Source organism: Adelges cooleyi, unplaced genomic scaffold (genome assembly GCF_023614345.1).
Source record: "Adelges cooleyi isolate 19-005CV unplaced genomic scaffold, UGA_ACOO_1.1 ACOO_flye_CR_arks_rails_tigmint_CR_PRNA_21, whole genome shotgun sequence".
In the NCBI taxonomy this organism is placed as follows: domain Eukaryota; kingdom Metazoa; phylum Arthropoda; class Insecta; order Hemiptera; family Adelgidae; genus Adelges; species Adelges cooleyi.
In genome coordinates, this window is record NW_026095871.1 from 4,664,664 (window position 1) to 4,685,921 (window position 21,258).

Sequence of the window (21,258 nt, forward strand, 5' to 3'; positions counted from 1 at the left end):
TTTATTTATTATTTTAACAGTGAATAAGTTTGTTATATATTAAAATATATTTAAATGTTTTCTTTATACTTTGATAGCTGTAATATTATTGTATTATTGTAATATTATAATATGTTGACATCGTTCATTGCAACCGGTTGTCTATTGTCACTTGATAACAATAGTGCTGCGCTCAAAATAAAGTTTAACTGCACATGAAGCCCACGAATAAACCGCCATTGCCCAAAATTCAGCTCAAAAGCGCTCTGTTAACATGGCTCTATCTCCAAGAACAAAAAATAGACATGCCTCTCTTAAAACACAAGACGAAACCGAAAAAAACTCCTCCAGCGAATGGGATCATGAAATTAGCGAGGTAATACAAACAATTCTACCTCTATAAATTTAGATATAACGCCTAAAAGACTACTTAAATTCTTTGATGCCATAGGTAACTCTGCTCATATTTGACTATATCGGTATTATATTCTCAAAATTGTTCCTAAAAAAGAATATCATATCTTTCTAAACTGAGTATTTAATGCAACGCTTAATATTGGATTCCAAAATAAGATTGGATGCTTCAATTATCGCTATTTTAACTTTTTACTGCGGCTGTTGAAATATTGCCTATATTTTACCCTCCCTTTTTGTTATTTTTTTCAATATCTTTTTGGCGAATGGAACTGTTTCTCACATCAAATTACCACCTCATTCAATTTTACCCTACATATACCATTTACAAAGCTTCCATAGTCAATAAAAAAAATTGTGATAAATTTAGTTGATTGCGTAGCACACTATTTTAAAACAATTTTTTTTTTTTATTATAATATGTAAGATTGTCTAATTATTATAATGATGTATGTAATTGTGGTTACATCTTCACTTATGACTCACTAGTAAAACCTGAATATATTTTGTAATTATAATGATTATTGTGCCAATCGGTTTTGCACTATATTCTTAACGAAAAACATTTATATATTATACAGTTTTAATTTAGTATCTATACGTACTCTAATAAGTATGGTGTACTTTGCTATGTAGTTTTGTTTAGATTCGTGGTTATTACGCCATAATATTTTATATATAATATAGTAAGAATAGTAGTATAAAATATGTTGATTTAGCAGTTACAAAAAACTACAGCTTGTTATTCTAAACATTATAACACTACGGCTTATATTTGTATTAATATTGACCATAACCTATGTACATTCTGTAAAGGTCGGTCGGCGTTAATACATTGGAATTAAATTTAATCTGCTAAACTTGCAAATATAGCTAAAAATAACAACTGCAATTTGCATTAATTAATTCGTCGATGATGAAAAAACAAAATATACTGCATCGTCCTAACGTATCAATAATATCTGTTTTAAGTAAAAAATAATACACCTATGTATTTTAGCACCAATAATTCAACCATAATTGAATCAATATGTGTGAATATTATTATTGATGAACGTTACACGATACAAAATTCACCACGCCACTACTGATTATTTTATGTACTTAAATGTATAAAACTATTGTCCGCAAAATGCAACGTAAAGATAAGTAGTTTGATTATACGGTACACACAACGCACAGCTGTCAATGTCGATTAGGACATCAAATAAAACAGGCAAATATTTTGCACTAATCTAAGACAATAATAATTATGTAGATTCCGAACTGATAATGGTTCATATCATAGCTGCGTTGCGACATTATACTGTTAGTCAACCAAGAGTTAACGATAAGATGCCAATTCCGCCTTTTCCAGAAGAGTTTTAATAGAGGAAGCGCTAAAAGTGATTTATTATCGCTCAAAATATTACATAAAAACACATATTATTTTTAAATAAAATAACATAAACAAAATACCACGATGAATTAATGTAATAATGGGAACGATATTGGCACATTCTAGTTAGTACGTCATAATAAGGCTTAAGCGATATTTGCTGTCTTATTTAAACTATTTATAACTCAAAATTATTATTACATTGAAATGATTGAAAACTAAGAAAGCATAACATTAACGACCAATTAAAAGAAAGCTGCAAATTATTACAACTATCATTTTACTGAGTTGTTGTTGATATTATATACATTTTACTCTACATAATTAATAGGTTAGGTCATAGGTGTATATTTATGTTGTTTGTACTAAATTAGATTTACTAAAATAGATTAACGAGTTTATGAAAACAAATTGCGATAACAATTATTAAACACAAAATATTTAACTTTCATATTTTAATAAGATCGGCTAACCAACTATAGTAATTTGTGTACTGTCGCTTAAAAATTAAAAAAAAAAATATATAAAATAGATCTTTCTTTTATATAATAATACATACTTTTAAAAAAATTACAATATTGTGTGTTTAAAAAAAAAATAAAGATCCTACATTAACTCCGAGACATTTTGATTACAGTAAAGATAAAAAATAAGCTTCAAGTGTCACGTAAATATGAGCGTAATTGGACTGTCTTGTCTGCGGTTAAAAAAATAATTAGAGACCCAATTGGCAGGCATTTTAAAAAATTGGTCAATCATTCATAACACTCTAGAAACACCAAAAAACGTTAGAAGCTATTTAAAAAATAAATTGAAATGCTACAAATATTCAAGGCCAAATTCGGATTCAGCGAAAAAAATTAAAACAATTGGTGTATTTTGGTATCTGATGCAAAATGAGGACACATTATGCTGTATAGTGTTACTTATAAAATAAAGGCATTACAAAAGTTATTCGAAAGGATCATTTTTATTACATTTTAATTGAATAGCTTACAGATTGCCGGCCTATAATTTATTAGCAAGTAAAAAAACAATTTTTTCAAAATATTTACAAATATTATAGGTATTACAAATATTTTTACTATTCAGTATGTATTACTGCTTCTGATATTGCGATAGCACAATGTAGGTTATGGTGATGATGTTTGTTTATTGACTTACTTGTTGTTGTTAAACTGTAATAAACAAGTAGTTTAGTAGTTAACTAATGAACAATGGTTTATTGTGATTTATAATTAATAAAATTAAAATTAGAAAAGATTATTTGTTTCGTTAACTACAATGAAGTCATTCAGCAACGTTTTTGTATTTTTAATAAAATTATGTTTTAATAAATTAAGTTTTGATAAAAATATTTCGTTGTGAATATAATAGGAATAGTTTTAATTAGCTAGTAGGTAAAAACACCTTACCTAAGCAGGCACAACTATAATTGATAATCAAACAGTATTTATTAATAAGTTTTTTATCTTAATAGCTTGAGAAAAATATGTGTGCTATTATAATCTTTAGTCATAACATCGATATGTTGTGGTATTTAATGACCGTGAGAAATATGAGTTTAATTTGATCACTAGTCATGCACCGATTAGAGTACATCATCTAAGAGGGTGCCAGGGATGTGACTAGAAGAAAAAGGCGGACTTGGAGGGTACACTTCCACCAGTATGGTGATAATTAAACTATGATTTAACTTTTTTCAAATGCTGTTATCATAATATCTAGCCCCCAAGATAATTTATATTTGTTATTTTTTTTTTATTGAAATTATGTATGCCGATTGCTGTTAAGTGTTACGGCAAAAAATCGAGTAGTTGAAAGCTCTAAACCTACCAAGGAACACCGAGGAACGCAACACACGTTACTGGCTTTATAACTGGTGCTGTTTGTGCGCGTATGTGGGGGGAAATATATTATTGACTCATATGGCAGGTTCAGGTGAAGGTCGTTAAACTAAATGGGTTTGTCTCTTTGCTGCTGTTGCTGCTGTACCGTGCATGTTTCAAATAGTACTCGGTCGCTCAAGAATCGAAGAACTACGCTGTGGAGAGATCTCAAAGAGTTTTTTTATACCGTTATGTGTAGACAGGAGATCTCACGCCTATATGAGTCCACGTGATGTTATCGCGACATTGAAAAATTGTACACTTGTAATGCGATTAAAAGTTTTTTAAATATTAATTGTTTTCTCAGGGAAGTGTCGTGACCGATCAGAAAAACGTAGTTATTAAGACACACATTAGCCGATAATTATAAAGCGCAAACACTGTAGACTTAACACAAGGCTTTTGATATTTTGCAAGCGGTACACACAAATTATAACATTGTATTATATCCATGCGAATGTCACTGTCGGTTCCAGTTGCAGAGTACACGGGCAACTGCGCAATAGCCTGATCAAATCTTCTCCGTTAACAGTATAAGGTAACGCAGACATTTTTTTTCTTCTATTTTTTAAGAAACGCGATAGTGCTATAATTTTATTGTTATTATCATGCCTATTCAATTAAAATTCAAACGTCAGTTTTCTTATCTAAAATATGTACAAATATTATAATTATTGTATTTTTTTAATACTCGGTTTGATAAATAAATATTGTAATAATGATATATTATTTACATGTTAAAACACATGTGTCTTGTTAAGTTTAAATTAATAAGTCATTCGACAAACCAAGAGCGATAATAGTAGAATAAAGTATAAACAATAAAACGTAAAGATATTATTTTCAAAAATCGGTTTTTCAAACACTTTTTTTTACTTTGATGTGTTTTTCAAAATTTACTTGTGTGCCGCAAACCGTTTTTCCATACCTGGGTAATATACATTTTATTATTTACCTACATAATAATATTATAACTAAATCCGTCGAGTCCTCTAATATTTTACATTGAGTGGTGTAATACAATTCACGTTTCCGATATCAACCCAAAGGCAGTACACACAATAGACAAGAAATACTTGTTGGAGTGGTCTAGACTTGTTTTCGTTAATTTTAAACCAGCCAGAAGTGTTCAAATCGCCTTTCGAGTTAACGGTAATACAGCAATAGTGTATGAACTATAATAATCTTGGAATATTGTGTTTCAATACGATATCGGTTTTCAGTACCTAGATAGAAATGTGTGTATTTATTATTTTAATTTAAGTTATTAAGTTTTTCAAAGCGCAGGAATATTGTAGTTTAACTTCGATGTTGTTTTTTTTTTACTTCACTACTTTATAGTGTTTTTTTAATTGTATTTTTAGTGAAAAAAAATATATTACGCAGTCGTTTTATGCATTGTATATAATTATTTGCTGTATAATTGTATATACCGGCTCGCGTGCATTTTTTTTTTAGAATTAACAATAGATAATTTTGATTACACGCGTCTCATCGAGGTCATGTATTATATACAACAGGATATTGTATTTAAGGATCCGCCAACACCTTACGGCTTACTCGACACTAGGTTGCATTCAAACTTTCAAAAACAAGTCGCCGCGTGCACTCAAAGTACTTTTAAATTGATCAATAAATAATTGTTCAACGGTTATGATAATGATTAACTTGCTTTCATTGAGAACCCGTTAGGATAGTATAAAATCGCTACCAAATAACGGCAGTTTTTAATTTATACAACTCGCCACTCGATGCTTACATACTTACACTGAAAATTTCAAATTAAGTCTATTAGTATTCACAACGCGTATTATCCACCTTATGTCTTATATCTGAACCAAAATAAATACTAACTATTTCTGCTGTATTAAAAAGTTACAAAAAAAAAAAGTTAACGTTTGAATTTATTAGGTATAGTTTCTATATTGTATTTTTAAAGAAATTGCTGTTTATATTACCGATATGATATCCAATTTGTTGTGAAGTACAAATACATCAAATAAAATACACTTGAGTTGATAAACTATAATTATTAAGTATACTCGTTTTGCCCATTACTGATATCTTGCATTTTTTACTGTTTCAAATTTCAATGTACCTTTAGGTAAGAAAAAAATAATGAAAAGTGACTAGGTCTACACTAGGATACGTTATACGGCAGTAAGGGGTAAGGAGAAAAGTATTCTAACATATTATGGGTAACCTTAAAGATGTATTATCATAACCGTTGTGTATTATCTGTGAACGGCGTTGCGAAAGTATGCAAATGACGATGGTTTTTTTTAAGTATTATCATCGACAGTTCAAACATGCGAGCTTAAAAATTAAAAAACTTTCTTTTTTTTTAATAGCCTTTATTAATAAAAAAATATTTGGCTCCAAAAAAAAAACTTATATCGTTAATTCGTTTAGTCCTAAATCGTTAAATCTCAATGAATAACAATAAGTTACGTTAGGTACCTACTCGTAGTAAGTGGTTCTAAACTCTATTATTTAATAGATTAAAGAAATAACATGCGATAAAACGGAGGATTAGTTTGGTAATTTATTTAATCAAGCACATACTATTCAACAAAAATATTATCCTTTTTATATCTCAGTGGTTACAGTTCAACAAATATTTTAAGACCTAAAGTTAACACGGAATTTTTTCGTTGAATGGACGATTAAGTTTTTTTTTTAAGTGATTTTAAGGGCCGTAAAATAGGTCAGTGATAAATATTTATGACATAGCTTTTTAAATTTAATATTTCGAAAGGAACCAACACATTTGTTTTTTTTTTATTGCTTCAGAATAATAATAGTTCTCCGGTCAGGTTTAACCTAACTTTCCGGCTATCCGATTGATTTAAATCTGCCATGATTAAAATATTATAATAATTTATCAATGTTTATTTTTAGTACTAATCTTATTTTTATGCATTATTTAATTGTTTACATATTTAAATATTTGTTGACATAAATTGTTGTTATCTATCGGATAAGTAGGTATATTGTATTATTTCACATGTAATGAATCATTATACATGTATACACTATATATCACACATCAAAAACACTACAACTTCTATTATTATTTATATAATACTATCATAATATTTTGTTTCGGCATATTTGTTTTGTGACGGATAAATTAAATATTGTATATAATGCATGCGGATAGTTTTCATTTATAGATTAATTGTTATGATCAAAATTCAGATATACTTACGCTACAAACCGTCGTATATCTTAAGTATGCACTCAGCACTATGCAGTTAAGTTATACTTATAAATTATTACTAAATATAAATATACAACTTAAACCCCGGTTTGTCGTACGACCACAAGACTGTTATCTCAGGGTCGTGGGTTCAACCGAAAAATCTTGTACATGATAATAATATGGTCAACCTTTGAACAACTGCCAAACTAATTATAAAATTCTTTAACCACATTTTTTTTTTTAAATTCAAAACCACTGAAGTATCTTAATACCTACATACTTATAACCAAAATCATATCATAATTGTTCCATTAATAAAAGTAAAATATGTACAAGTATATTCACTCAACCCTAGTACAAAATTTTCAATCATAAAAAATATATGTTATAGCTTCATTATAAATCGAATCTCAATGTATATTATACATTTGTATTATAAGTAATAATAAGAAATATACAAACCATATTTAATTTTACTAATAATTATTAAATGGTATTATAATTAATTTTCCCTATATTTAAAAATTAAATTAAATTGCACCTAATACCAATAATAATAATAAGTTCCAATAACAATAATAATTTATAGTTAATTATAAAAATAATTACAATAATAATCATTATTAAATTTCAATATTATTAAACGACAAATCAGCTTTGTGTAATTTATTCAATAGAAAAAACGAACCACTTCGCTTTAAAAATTTGTCAGACTCAAGAAAAATTCCGTTTCTAAAGAAATAAACACGTAAATTTATGCACAGCTACATAAAATTATAATTATCGCAATAAACATGATAAAAAATGATCTCTGTTGTATCAAATTGTTAGTTAGTGATTGGGAAATTACAGCATAAAATGCCTCGAATTATAAGTCAAATTACACTACAGTTAAACATGTCATTGTTACTTAATAATTATTTATATATATAAATTGTTAGCTTATTTCATATTTAACAGGATAGTAATGATAATTATAAACTTTGGTCTTTGTGCTACCAATATATCCTATACCGTTGATGAGTTAATTTGATTTCTTTGTTAAAAAAACCCATACTTTTCAAATACATCATCGTGTTTATAAGTTTCTTTTTGTCCGTACATTTTTCTTTATTCTCATATGCCGATGATTTAATCAGTAGTAGGTAATGATTATTCTTATTTATTTATAAATAATAAAAAATTATAATGTTGTGTTGGGATCTTATTTGCAAGGTCTTTAAACCTTACACTACATATAAATATTTAAATTACTATGATAATTTCTGCTACCTAATGGCCGTAGAAATATTATATTTTTGTGCTCGAATAAAAAAAATGTGTTTTTTGATTTCTACAAATAAATATATTTATTTGTAGCATAATATTGTTCTTAACATATATTACAATTTTTCTTTTTATTCGAGAAAAAGTTGACGTGTTCAATACAAAGAAGTTTATTCGAATTTACTCCAATTATTCGACAGTTGACAATTAGACATTTTGCAAAACTAGTTTTCGAATTTTATTTTTCAATTCAATGTTCTCTTTTTTTAACTTTTCGGTTTCTTCGCACAACAGTGCTGTGTTAATCTTCACATTAGAAACACGGTTCCAAAACTGTTGTAGATTTTCTAAAGCCGCATTGCACACGGGCTGGAAAAGTTATTCGATTTTAGTTTCAATTCTTTGATTCTAGTTGTACATAGTATCAAACACATCCAAACAAATACTAATTAGTTTAGTATCTGTCATATTTAGAGATAAAATTTATCTATTCTTCTGTAAACACTATATACCTGAAATGTATATAGTCTAATTGATTATATATTTAATCGTGCCCAGACATCATTAAGACGTCAACCGGAACACAGTTCCAGCAATCCAGTTTTACTAATATTATCAATGATCTAACGATTGTTTTTAGTAATATTTAACTGAATACTTATAAAAGTAATATCCTATCGCCACTTATCGTTTTTACTATATTAGTACCTACTTTTTACTGAACGAATACTCAAAATTTTAAAAAATAAAGTAAAATATTTGTACAAAAAAAAAAATTATTATTTAAAAATAATAGCTCTTCATTATTGTTTAATGACATTTTTAATTGTTTTCTAAACGAATCTCATAATGTCAAGGATGAATGTAGGTATATATACTATACTGTGTAGTGAGAATAGTGATGGAATATATTATGTTTTAACCTTGTAAACAAAATAATATACTATTAAAACTAAATGTGTCCTGTAAACGCAAGCGAACAAACTAAAGAAAAAAGAAAATCGTTTACGTTATTCAAACCCATTCAAAACTCTTTACTACATTTTACCATGTCGGACAAAATGTATTGCAATTTTCATATACGAGGTACTGTAGTTTTATTAGTATATTATTTTGAATTACTAAGATGTATTGGTAAATATAATTATACAAATTATAACAATACACGGTAGTTTTAAACAAATCAGTTGATTGACAAATTCAAGAAAATATAAAAAAATGTCCACTCACTAGTAATTATACAAAGCATAGTTAATTACCAAATCGATATCGTCGTTGGTGAGAATTTTGGTGGACATTTCGATTTTTTCCTCCTGTAATCTCATTTGCTGACAAAGTTTAGCAACCTTCATAAACGTATCACATTTGTCCAGCGCCACATTCAACACCTTCGTTTTGGGATAAGTAGTAAATGTTAAATAAGAACACAGAAATTGTTATGTGTGTAATTGCTTTTCGACATTTACGTGGAATTACATGTGCGCTTACTTTGTAAACTTCACTAGTACATTGGCAAAGTACGCTGAGCTGATTGAATCCGTGCTGGGAAATGTCTATTACTTTTTGAAAAAAACGTTTATAGCCTTTCTGAAACACTTCTTTTTCGACAAGTAGCTGGTTCATTTCCGCATAGGACGCAGACTTTTTGATTTTTTTGTTCAAATTACTTATTTCGTTCTGTTAGCCAAGAATACCCCGTTTGAAATTAGGAAGGCACTTATTGTTAGTACTCAACCTAAAAAGTCGAACACGACTTACTTGAATGTCATTTATCTTAGAATCTAATCTGTGCATAGAGTTGAAAGAGTTTTCATCTTTTTCTCTCAAATCCTGATAGTCATTTCTCATTTCGCTTGTCTTTTCTTCGTACTCGGTGAGCAACGCATGATGTTCCTCGACCAACGATCGACAGTGGAACATTTGTTTTCGACGAAACTTGTCGAGAACCGTATTAAGCTGTGGTATTTAAATACTAATCTCAACATTTTTTTAGGAAAAAAACAGTTCAAAATAATTATTCGGAGTGGTGCAAACAAAACGTGTACTGCCAAAATACAAAAAAAATAAGCATTTTTATATTTAAAACTTGTTTTGGATGTAACTGGTAACATTCAAAAACCTTTCAAGAACAACCAAAAATTACCATCATTTTTACAGAGCCCATAATTAACTATTTTTCAAATTATACTTATTCAAAAAACTTAAAAATTAAAATAAGTTTATTTTTTAATTGATTTTTTGCAGTTTTTATGAATTTTCTCGAAAAAAAAACTTTACCTTTAATGTGCATTTTCGAATTTGTACACCAAATCGGCCGCGACTTGAAAGCCACAAAAGTTCATTAAAATTGAAGTGTACAAACATTTTAGATTTGACCATTATTTAAGATTCTCCGTTGACCCACCAAATTTGAAGAAAATTGGAGACGACTTTTAAGCACGGCCGATTTGACGTATATAAGTGTCATAGAGAGGGTTAGAAAGTTAGAGGTAAACCAAAAAAGTGTTAGATGTTGAAAACAAAGACACGGCGGTGCGTGTGTAGAGTGAATGTGGATAGATACAATTTCAATGGTCGACTTCATAAATAGTTATTTATGTATTGAATAAACTAACACTTTAAAGCATCTAATTAGAAAACGTAAACAATAACATGATTGTTAGATGATAAATCCGGATGCTTACGACATTTGTATGAATAATTATAGACAGTAATTACTAATTAGTTCTATATAATAAAATAAGGTTCAAGATCAATAAAGAAATAGAGATAAGTATTCATATGCGATTTAATGTCTATCATTCAGAGTAATGATAATAGTAGTTTAATTTTTAACCGTTCAATAAAACAATGGTTAATGGTAAAACCTAGAAAATCATAACATTTTTCTTTTTCCCTGCATATTACATAACAACTTTATTACATAACTATATTATATTATTATAAAACGTTTCGTGAATAATTAATATTCTAGTATAACGGAGGTATGCATGTGTTTTAACAAAACTGCTTTTCTTACCTCGAGTTCAAACGGTTTAAGTAACGGTTTAAGGTTAGGTTAAAACGCTAATTTTATAATATTATTCATAGTTAATTTATCGGATATGTCTTGAGTAATGCTATTATTTGTATATACGGATTATTATTACAAATATCATACTCTTCCATTTTCCAAGTTCATTTTTTCAATGTGTGCTTGTCGGACGGCATCGCTATTCTTTTTCGCGGTTCGTCTCAATTTCCATTCAAAGTACTTAATTCTAGTCCAACTGTTATTACTGTCAGCCATTCTGACTTCCATTTCAGCTAAATTAACCGGCAATATTTCTTTAACTCTGGCTTGATACTGAGCGTGCACATTTTCCATTTCGCCTTTGATCGCCACTGAAAGTTGACAATGCCAATACCATTATATTATATTCAAGCAATATTGAACGGGTTAATACAAAAAAGTAGTACACTGGTAGGTTGGACTCACTTAAGGCATTATCCATCAGCTCAGCGTTGTCCCGGTACGCCCTGTTTCGTTGCAACGACACTTGATCCAACTCGTCCAAGAGTCGGGCGATAAGTTTATCCTTAAAGTCAACGTTTCTGGACAAAGCCCGACGATGTAACTTTAATACAGAGAAACATAATTTTATTTCATACGACACGACTTAAGTTACAAGTTTTCTAGCTGACATTATTACACAATAACTTCCAAAGTCTAAGCTAAAACGTAGTCCCAAGGTAGTACCCCCTTCCTAATTGAGACAGACTGACAAGGAGAGTTAGGAAATTATATCATTCCGGGATGTTACAAAATTAGAGAAAATTAGAACAATAGATATCTTTGATGGCTTCATTAGTTGTAACATTTCAACTGAAACATAGTCCATGCTTAATTCCATTGCTACAACATTCCTATAACTCTTTGTGTAAATTTCCGCATGATAATAAATTATATATATATATATATATGTATTGTAAGTTTATATACAAAGAATTATACAGTTTTTATTTATTTTCGAAGTAAGAACTGAGGTAAACGAGTAATTACCATAATCTGATTTTTTAATGTTGTATCTTTGAACGAGGAAACAATATCATTCCATCGGTTATCAAGTATTTTTCTGCTATCATTGCAGAGCTCTATTTCTCTAGACAACCACGCCTAAGACACATGTTAATGATTTTACCTTTAAAATTGGCAGATACTGAAATATTTATGATCTTTTGTAATGTACCGTCTGAAATTCGGATTCCTGTTTTAATGCTTTTAATCTCGCTTTTTCTTTTTTACTCATCTTTAAAGTTTACAAACTCTGTTTGATGGAAAATACAAATTTTACTTAATATATAATAGATATCACACAACAAATAGCAAATAAGATAGTTTTTCTTTAAGAACTGGGTATCATGAAATAAAATCTGAGTCCAACCGACATCCGTGGTTGGGTATTTGTATTACAAGTAATTTATTTATTATATAACTCGTATAATATATTCCGTTGCCAAGTGAGTATTATCATACACAACATGGTGTAATTGTGATATTATAACAGTTACCTAATGTCTTTGTGCATCGAAGCCGAGAAGGTAGATATAAATTTCTTAACAATTTTTTTTTTGTGTCTAGATCCACAATAAACCCTTAACCAACAACTAGATTTTTTCATTTATACAAGCTGTAAACCAGTACCTTATCATACATTAAAAATGAATACAAAATCATGAATTTTAAAATATTCACCCCGAAAATACACCGCAAAATTTGAGAATATTTTCAACTTGAAACCAATTTAATATGGGGGGTTTAGGGTTTTAAATTTTTGTATTAGGAGTGTCATTTTTTAACACTATAAAATAAAGTGTGTTTTAATTCGCATATTTAGAGGTCTACCTAACACTTTTTTGCCAAAAGTTACCATTGACTTTTTAGACTTACGTACTTAGTATTTATAAATATATCAATTTATAAAATAATTGTTACCTATAATGTAATTATTATGTTTATACAAACATTAAATTAGTTTTTAATAAGCATTATAAATAATTCGCGTATACCTACTATTATAATATTAGGCTGTGCACTATTACGATATCAATTCATTCACAACTCTCAAATGCAGTATATAAAATTATATTGCTTATAAGTTATAAGTAAAAGATAATATAAGAAAAATCGTCCATTAAGTTTACACTGGTCTCTAGATAAAATAAAATGTCGAAAGATAACGTAATATTTCATCTTGCCGTGCATTAATGACTGTACATGAAATATTATCTCTAAGAAAATTAATTAATCTTCGATCAAAAAGTACATTTAAAATAAATATGTCGGTAAAACTGATAAACTCACTTTTATAATTATCAATAATATGTTATTATTCTCACAACACAACGGAAGTGAGCCAGAAGAGGTCGTGCCTCAGCAGTGTTATTTTAATTGAGATTTAGCTCATAAGTTTATAAAGCTAATTTAGTGACTTTTATTCAACATTTTTTAAAATACCAAAAAAACATTTGTTTTATGTATACTATTGATGTATAAAGTGAAATGGTTTATCATATAATTTTTAAGTAGTCGCCAATGGAGGCATTGTGTAGGTAAGTGACTTATTAAAAATAATATTAGGTAAAATATAGTTTTACCTTATGAAATTTACATCAACAGTCATGTCAAAAACAGATGAAGATCATTAAAAATACATAAATTGTTTTATGCCACTATTTTATAATAGTAGCGATAGGATATTGTAATTGAATATTTTTTTCAATCTTATTAAAATTAATGGGTTTGCCTTTTTAAAATTGTATACGCTTATTAGTTAAATAATCATGATTCAACTATCACATTTCTAAAATTGTATTTTTAAGTACAATTATGTTTGTCTAACTATTTAATTTAACTAGTATAAAGAGTTCATCCAGAAGCTCTTATTAAAACCAAAACTGAAATTTCGGGTTCGCGGTCAAATTGATAAAAACTTTAATTATTAATAGATATTTTTAAATGGTTTTAAACATTTTTAGTTAGTAACGGATTTTCGTAAAAAAAACCATTATAGAAATTTATTAAATATAATTAGGTAAGTATTAATCACAAAGAAATCTCTCCATAATTTTAAAGTTTAAAGTAAAGTGAATATTTCATAGATTAAGTTTAATTCGTTATAATTCATGTATTAAGCTTGCTTAGTATTTAAAAAGATTTTCAATATATTTTACAAATTTAGCCACGTGTTTAGTTTTGTACTGACGTTTTGGGCTAAAAACATTTTTAAAGAGTTTAAGGTCATGGTCTTAACAATCCAAACTATACAAGGTCCTTTCATAATGGACTCTGCCATTAGTCTGAATAGTCAGCGCAAAACCCGAACATGTGAATTGAAGAATAAACATTGGAAAATAAATGTTTATTGTGTTCTTAGAAGTTACATGATCAGACGATTAAGCAATAGCAGCTACAAAAAGGAATACTCGACGGTCAAAGTGTTAAAATATTAAGTATTTCAAATTTTTAGTAAACAATAAACGGCAGGTTTTTCTGATAATCCGTTGTACAGCTTTAACTAAGTTACCCGCAACAAAAATTATTTTAACTATCCGTTCCTAGAAAAAAAATTAAATAAAGTTAAACGTTTGAAAAAACCTCTACTTAACTTTACAAGTAAATGGCGTGCACTTGTTTAGCAATATCCTTCTACGACAAATAAACATCTACGAGTATTCAGCTTCAATTTACAATAGATGTTAATGTTTGGAATCCTTTTAAGCGACTATTTGTTTAGTTTTTCTTAACATTTACCAAGCATCGTCTATCATGATAGAATCTCTGCGCAAGCCTGTATTCACCAATCCTGTTGCTGACTTTTCTTTCTTGTAAATCGTTATAGTTACAGTTTATCCGGGTAAAACAATAATACACATTTTCGTACCGACCAATTACCAAACACACGGTTTTGCTCAACAGCATAATTTTAAAAAAAAAACGCATAACCTATGATTTCGTTATAATACGCTTTGGGAAATAATCGGAAATGGTAAAGATAAAAAAACTATAATAATATGATATTTTTGTGTTTCGATAAGAGTATTATTATGAAATCGGAAAGCAGAAAAAAAAATTCGTGTTAACTCAATATCCACCGTAGTCACGTGTTGTAATATTGTATTTTAGTAACAATGAACAGTTGTAGGCCGTATTTAATAATAATATGGTATACATAAATATATATTTTAATGCGTTGGCTGGATAACGATTATCGGAGTCCTTTCACGTTGCACCAGTGTTACACATTAATTCATTATTACGCGGCTCTTTGTCTCTGTTGTATACCGATCTTATCGATCAACGGCTCTTCTACGATCTTTGAAAAAACAAAAACGCTTACGTCTGAGCTCATAGTTCATTAAGCGTATTATACATACACGTATTGAGTGTATTTGTATCTGTAACCTTTCATATTTGACCCCGTGTAACATTATCCAACGTTGTTTCAACGTTAATTAATTTGAGTCCGACGCAAATGATCAAAGGTATATCGTCGCCGTGCGATCGACTGGAATTTCAAGCTGCTTACTGCGTTTAAAAAATGTTTGTTGCTGCCATATTCAATTGGGAACAGAGTTGTTATTCAATTGAACTTGTAACCGTTACAATTGTCCCGAACAGGGGTCCGGTTGTGCCTTGAAGACTGACAATTTGCTAATAATTGCTCAACGGGCACGTGCGTTATGTGATAATGTTAAAATTGAGCTGTCTAGGAACAGTGCCGCTTTTACCGGTTTGCGGTGGTTATTTGTTAGTATTTAACAGTGGAGTACTTCAGAGTGAATTCTGGAGGAATATGGATAGCAAAGATATGTAAATGCTATTTTTTGAATAAAGTAACCGACAGTTTTCGATTAAAATGTTTAACTCAATACTTTCAATTATTAAATGTTAGTATACTACATAATTAAATCAAATGTGAACATTGTTGGGTTTTCCTAAAAAAAAAAAATGCATTTACATATTTTGTCCCATTCGCTTATAATCATCCCTATTAAACATATAAAATAATTTGTATTATACCGTGATGAATTTCACATAAATAAAACAAAACTTATTAAAACTAAAACCTGCATTTTTCATTAGAGTTATTTTAGACCTACAAAAAATATATAAAAGTTTCTGAAAACGGGTGATTAGATGCAGTTTACTCTTCTTTTTTCACAGTTTAAATAAAATAAATAAAGTTGTTACAGAAAAATGTTCATTGTTTAGTTAATCAGACCAATCAAACCATTTAAAAATGTAAAAAATATAGATATTTTTTTTTATTAATAACAACTGATTATAAAGCGGCATTTCATATTGAATATTTCATCTAAGTATTTATAGTACTAGTTAATTAATACCTAAAATGTATGTTTCATTGATACTTAGAAATACAGAAACCTAAATTTGTATGAGCTCATTAGTTTTCATTAAATCGAACCACAAAAACAATAAATTATACAGTAAAATATAATGTTTGAAGATAAGTGATAGCATTTAAACATAAAAAACAACCAGAGTTAAAAATACGAAAATCAAAAATTAAAACATCCAACGATTATGGCGCAGTGCAAGGTCGTTGACTTCAAAATTTGAACTAAATTAAATGTATTTTTTATACACAACATGTTTCATACATAGATTACTTGTGAGTTTTGAGACATATATTTTCAAATAAAGAATGTCTGATCATACGCTGACTACAATGTTCACAGAAAAATTAGAACATTTTTAATAGGTTTGGTCATAATTTTAATAAGTATATATAGTATACGTCAAGCCTATGGGACAGTTTGAGAAAAAAAAACGTATCTGTGTGACCTACTCGATAGACAACTTTGTTATTATTGATGTGTATAATATGATGTGAAAATAAAAATTCTTATGTTGGCATATTTTTTTACAATAACGTACTTATTTTGTCCACAGATTGTAAATAATGTCAACTGTCGAATAACTCACGGCCTAACGTCGTTTAAGCACTCAAGTCCTCCAAACGATATGGCCGACGTAGCCGAAAAGGCTGAAAAGCCCGTGAAGGCTGACGATGTCGACGAAGAACACGAAAGATGGCAAAAAATGAACAAACTGTCCAGGTTTAGATATATATTGGACAACATTACGGTGGAACCGTTGTTGGCCATATTCATCATATCCAGTGTACTCGGTGGTTTGACCACGCAGAATTTGAACCTGCAGAAGGCGTGCAGGGTCAACTTAAAGTTAAGCGATGAAGTGTGTGTTGCCCTCGACAAACGCAACACGAGTGGCCTGATCCACGACGAAGAGGCCAAAGTCCAAGAGCTGGTAACCACCATGATGATGTGGCAGTCGATTATCCAGCACACCATCCCGTGCATCTTTGTCATTTTCGTCGGTTCTTGGAGCGACAGAAGCCGAAAGAGAAAACCAATTCTGTTGCTGCCCGTCATAGGCGAACTGGTCAGAACTCTGGGTCTGCTGGTATGCGTTTACTTTTTCTATGAACTGCCCATGGAAGTAGCCGGCTTGGTGGAGTCCGTCCCTTCTTCCCTGACTGGAGGATGGATGATCATGTTTATGGCCGTATTCACATACATATCAGACGTGACCACGGTCAGTTGAAAGAAAAACTATTGTTGTTTCGGCGTATTTGTTATTATTGATTGCTAACGGTTGTTATTCTGTAGGTAAAAATGAGAACCCTCAGGATAGGAGTGCTGAATCTGTCGGTAACGCTGGGACTGCCTTTCGGTATCATTCTGTCCGGGGTTTTGTTCCGGCAACTCGGCTTCTACGGCATTTACAGCATCTGTTCGGCGTTGTACGCTTTTGGCATATTCTACGGCATCGTGTTCATTAAAGACACGAGGAAGTCCAAAGACGCTGTCGTAGCTAGTAACAAAGACGATGCTAAAAGCACGCCGTTCATAAAAAACGTTCAAAATTTTTTTGATGTCAAACACATTAAAGCCGCGATTGCCGTGACGTTCAAAAAAGGAAAATACAACAGAAGAATCCGAGTCATTATGATGATGCTGGTGCTCATAATAATCATGGGTCCCATGTCAGGTTGGTAAAATGTCGAGTGTTCTATTCAAACAATAACATCGTATTTAGCTCAGTATAGTTGGCGTGACTACAAGTCTGTATTGAGAGTAGTACATATTTGCATTTATACGGCACATATCAGTGGCCCCTTCGATATGTACCTACCGGTAACTCGTGATTCGTGATTAGTGTATTCGGGTTTCATTGAATTTTAACAAATAATAAAAATCCTTAATCAATTTTGTAAATAATGTATAAAAGTTACACATAAAAAAGGTTTAATTTATCATAGGTATGATGTGAAAAACATTCTTATAAAATGTTTGTTGTAATATTCGCCGAACCCAAATTTCAAGAAGTCATTTGCAAAATTTTGGTTGTAAAAACTAAAATCTGAGTTAGCTTTGTTCAACTGTTAACGGGGGGGGATGAGAATTTCACATTTTAATCATAATAGCTGGTATTATTTACAAAGAATAGGTATTATGCAAATCCAGCATTTCTGGAGATAATGTAAATTATTTACAACAAATATTGTAAGACCCAAAAATGACTTTACTCCACATAGTGGCTAAAAATATATAGAATCAAGAAATTAGAAATTTAGAAACTGTTTTAATTTTTATAGACCACCGATCGCCGTTTAATTTCAATAATTATTTTACACAGGAGAAATGTCTGTTATGTACTTGTCTACTCGAATGAGGTTCAACTGGGACGAGGTTAAGTACAGCGTATTTTCTACGTACACAATGGCTGTCGGTTTTATAGGTTTGTAATAATGCCTTCAATATCTTATCGCCACAACAGTATGTAATAAGATCGATTATAAATGTATATTTATCATTTCCAGGCACATCACTTTCCTTGTGGATTTTCAGTCACAAATTACAAATGGACGACGCGCTAATAGCCGCCATGGCGTGCTTTAGCAAAATCATCGGGAGCGTAGTGTTTGCGTTTGCGCACAACGAATTCATGTTTTTTATGGGTAAGTAAATTGAAACGCGTTTTTAACTTGCAAGTTTAACACCGAAAAATACTCAGGGCCGGTTGTCGAAATTATGCATGGCGCCGGATCGATTGCCACCAGGTCGATATTCACAAAGCTGGTCTCTCCGGACGAACTCGGTAATTCAAAATCAAAATCAAAAGTCAAAAATGATCATTTTGTTTTCTTAGTTTTTGCTAACTGTATTACCGTGGTGTTTCCAGGACAAGTTTGTGCCGTGCTGGGTGTCAGTGAGGCTTTCGTGCCTATGATATACGCGCCAATGTACAGTGCATTTTACAAAGCCACAATGAAAACATTTCCGGGGGCCTTCTTCCTCCTCGGGGGAGGGTTAACGATACCAGCGTTCTTCATATTTTTGTAAGTATATACATATTTTTTGTCAAACATTTTCGACCAGCGTGGCGTATCGCGTAAAGGCGTCGAACTGGTCAGTAAGGATTCGAAATCGATGATTGCAAGTTCCTTGTAATTTTGGGAAGGGGTTTGCGTTAACTGTTTGATAACAAAACAACGACATATTGTGTTCTAGGTGGATGTATAAACAAAACAAAAAGCAAGAAGCTCAAGAACTAGAGGAGAAGAACGCTGAAAAGGTTCAGAAAAACGGTTTGGACTATCCCGACGTAACGACCAACTCTGTAAAATATCCTATCGAGATGTCTGAAAAAAACGGTATAGATAACTCTACTTTCCAAAATGATGAGCCAAATTTGAAAACCGATTAATTATCAATCTTATACATATAAGAAAATGACATAAATATATAAACATACATTTTGTTATTTTGTATATAAATCTATTTTAAGTTATTATTTATCGCAACATTTAGTGGCGCAATTAGGAATTTTTAAACCCTTAACGCCCGGATCGTTCCTCTTTTAGATGACTTCAAAGCCCAATTTCCAACATGCATACTCATTATCTACCGCCCTGCCATTCTATTTCATTATAATTTTAACTTATTTAAATGTAACTATTATTTATTACCTATAAGTTGTTGTTAATTTATTATTATTATTTTTTTTTTTTAAATAAAGAAAATGCATATAAAAGTTTATACGTCAACAAATGTGTCAATATAATATGTACTACGTATAATATATAACATATATTTGTATTTTTTAATTTAAATTTAAAATTATTAGTACTTCAGGAAATAAAACCTAAGTATTATTATGAAGAACTAGACAATTATATCCTCGAATTAAATTTGAATAATAATAACAATTTGATTTAAGTATATTTTAACAAATACATTTATAAATAACTATAAGAGAAATTGTTTCAATAATACTTTTCTTCTGTGAAATGATTACCATGAAGACATTATAGTTTTAAAAAAACAAAACCTGTTTTTGAAACTGTCAATACTGTAGAATATTTCCTACGTCATTAAAATGTGTTAATCATTGTTAAATATTATAATTTGTTTGTACTTACAGACTTTGATATTTATTTATACATAATGAGTTGTTTTATTATTAACTTTTAATTAGTAAAAAATTAGTGAATTTATTAAAATATAAAAGTAAATAATTCAATTTTTCCTTTAAGAGGACGTCTTATTATCATTTATGGTAAAAACATGTTTACACAAAACAGCCAAAAGTACCTTTCAAAATGTTTTTAGATTTAAAATACATATAACAAAAAAGATATCAAAGGGAACCTCGTTTACGTTTTTAAAAATATTACTCAGAAAAAAAGTTTTAAAAAAAATGTATTTTTGCATTCGTTATTTGACCTAAACATTGTAGATAATGCAAAATGCATACAAAGTTTTCTAGGAAATCTTGGCCCTACCTTTTTTTTACAATAATTTATCTCTAAAATTACTCTGATCACTTTTTTCTGTCTTGCATGAACATACTTAGATGGAAAATACTTGTGATTTCAAACATAGAAAGTTCAGAATATTATCTATCTTAAGATTATCTTTCCGTGTCAGGGTTAAGCGAGAAACACTTGTCGGAATTATGTCACTATAATATAATAACACTTCTAGTGAGTAATTGAAAAAATAATTATAATATATTTTACAAGTTATAATTATTT

At 29.7% G+C, this 21,258-nt stretch overlaps 2 protein-coding genes across 5 annotated transcripts; one reads left to right on the forward strand and one right to left on the reverse strand.

The window, feature by feature from the left end:
• The first annotated feature begins 127 nt into the window (after positions 1-127).
• Positions 128-20,230, forward strand: LOC126834068 (proton-coupled folate transporter-like). 4 transcript variants are annotated; one of them, XM_050565701.1, is made up of 8 exons: positions 128-355; positions 17,088-17,753; positions 17,828-18,209; positions 18,858-18,959; positions 19,042-19,179; positions 19,236-19,319; positions 19,404-19,560; positions 19,733-20,230. In XM_050565701.1, the coding sequence occupies exons 1-8, from the start codon at positions 254-256 to the stop codon at positions 19,926-19,928; spliced, it is 1,827 nt and encodes a 608-aa protein (XP_050421658.1). In that variant the 5' UTR covers positions 128-253; the 3' UTR covers positions 19,929-20,230. The 4 variants fall into 4 exon arrangements, with proteins under 4 accessions (XP_050421658.1, XP_050421660.1, XP_050421661.1 ...); XM_050565703.1 differs by lacking the exon at positions 128-355 and adding an exon at positions 3,752-4,198; XM_050565704.1 differs by lacking the exon at positions 128-355 and adding an exon at positions 4,481-4,592.
• On the reverse strand, positions 9,812-15,138 carry LOC126834071 (uncharacterized). The gene is made up of 4 exons (XM_050565707.1): positions 14,925-15,138; positions 11,610-11,748; positions 11,292-11,515; positions 9,812-10,087 (listed from the first exon to the last, which is right to left on the reverse strand). The coding sequence occupies exons 1-4, from the start codon at positions 15,111-15,113 to the stop codon at positions 9,812-9,814; spliced, it is 828 nt and encodes a 275-aa protein (XP_050421664.1). The 5' UTR covers positions 15,114-15,138.
• Positions 20,231-21,258: the final 1,028 nt, after the last annotated feature.

Excerpts from the sequence above, each read along its gene's own strand:
- LOC126834068 (XM_050565701.1), top strand. The coding sequence starts at position 254 with ATGGCTCTATCTCCAAGAACAAAAAATAGACATGCCTCTCTTAAAACA. Across the intron at positions 18,210-18,857 it reads AATCATGGGTCCCATGTCAG|GAGAAATGTCTGTTATGTAC; the intron begins GTTGGTAAAATG and ends TATTTTACACAG. Across the intron at positions 19,561-19,732 it reads CCAGCGTTCTTCATATTTTT|GTGGATGTATAAACAAAACA; the intron begins GTAAGTATATAC and ends ATTGTGTTCTAG.
- LOC126834071 (XM_050565707.1), bottom strand. The coding sequence starts at position 15,113 with ATGCGTTTTTTTTTTAAAATTATGCTGTTGAGCAAAACCGTGTGTTTG. Across the intron at positions 11,516-11,609 it reads GCTGATGGATAATGCCTTAA|TGGCGATCAAAGGCGAAATG; the intron begins GTGAGTCCAACC and ends GTCAACTTTCAG. Across the intron at positions 10,088-11,291 it reads TGAACTTGGAAAATGGAAGA|CTTAATACGGTTCTCGACAA; the intron begins GTATGATATTTG and ends TAAATACCACAG.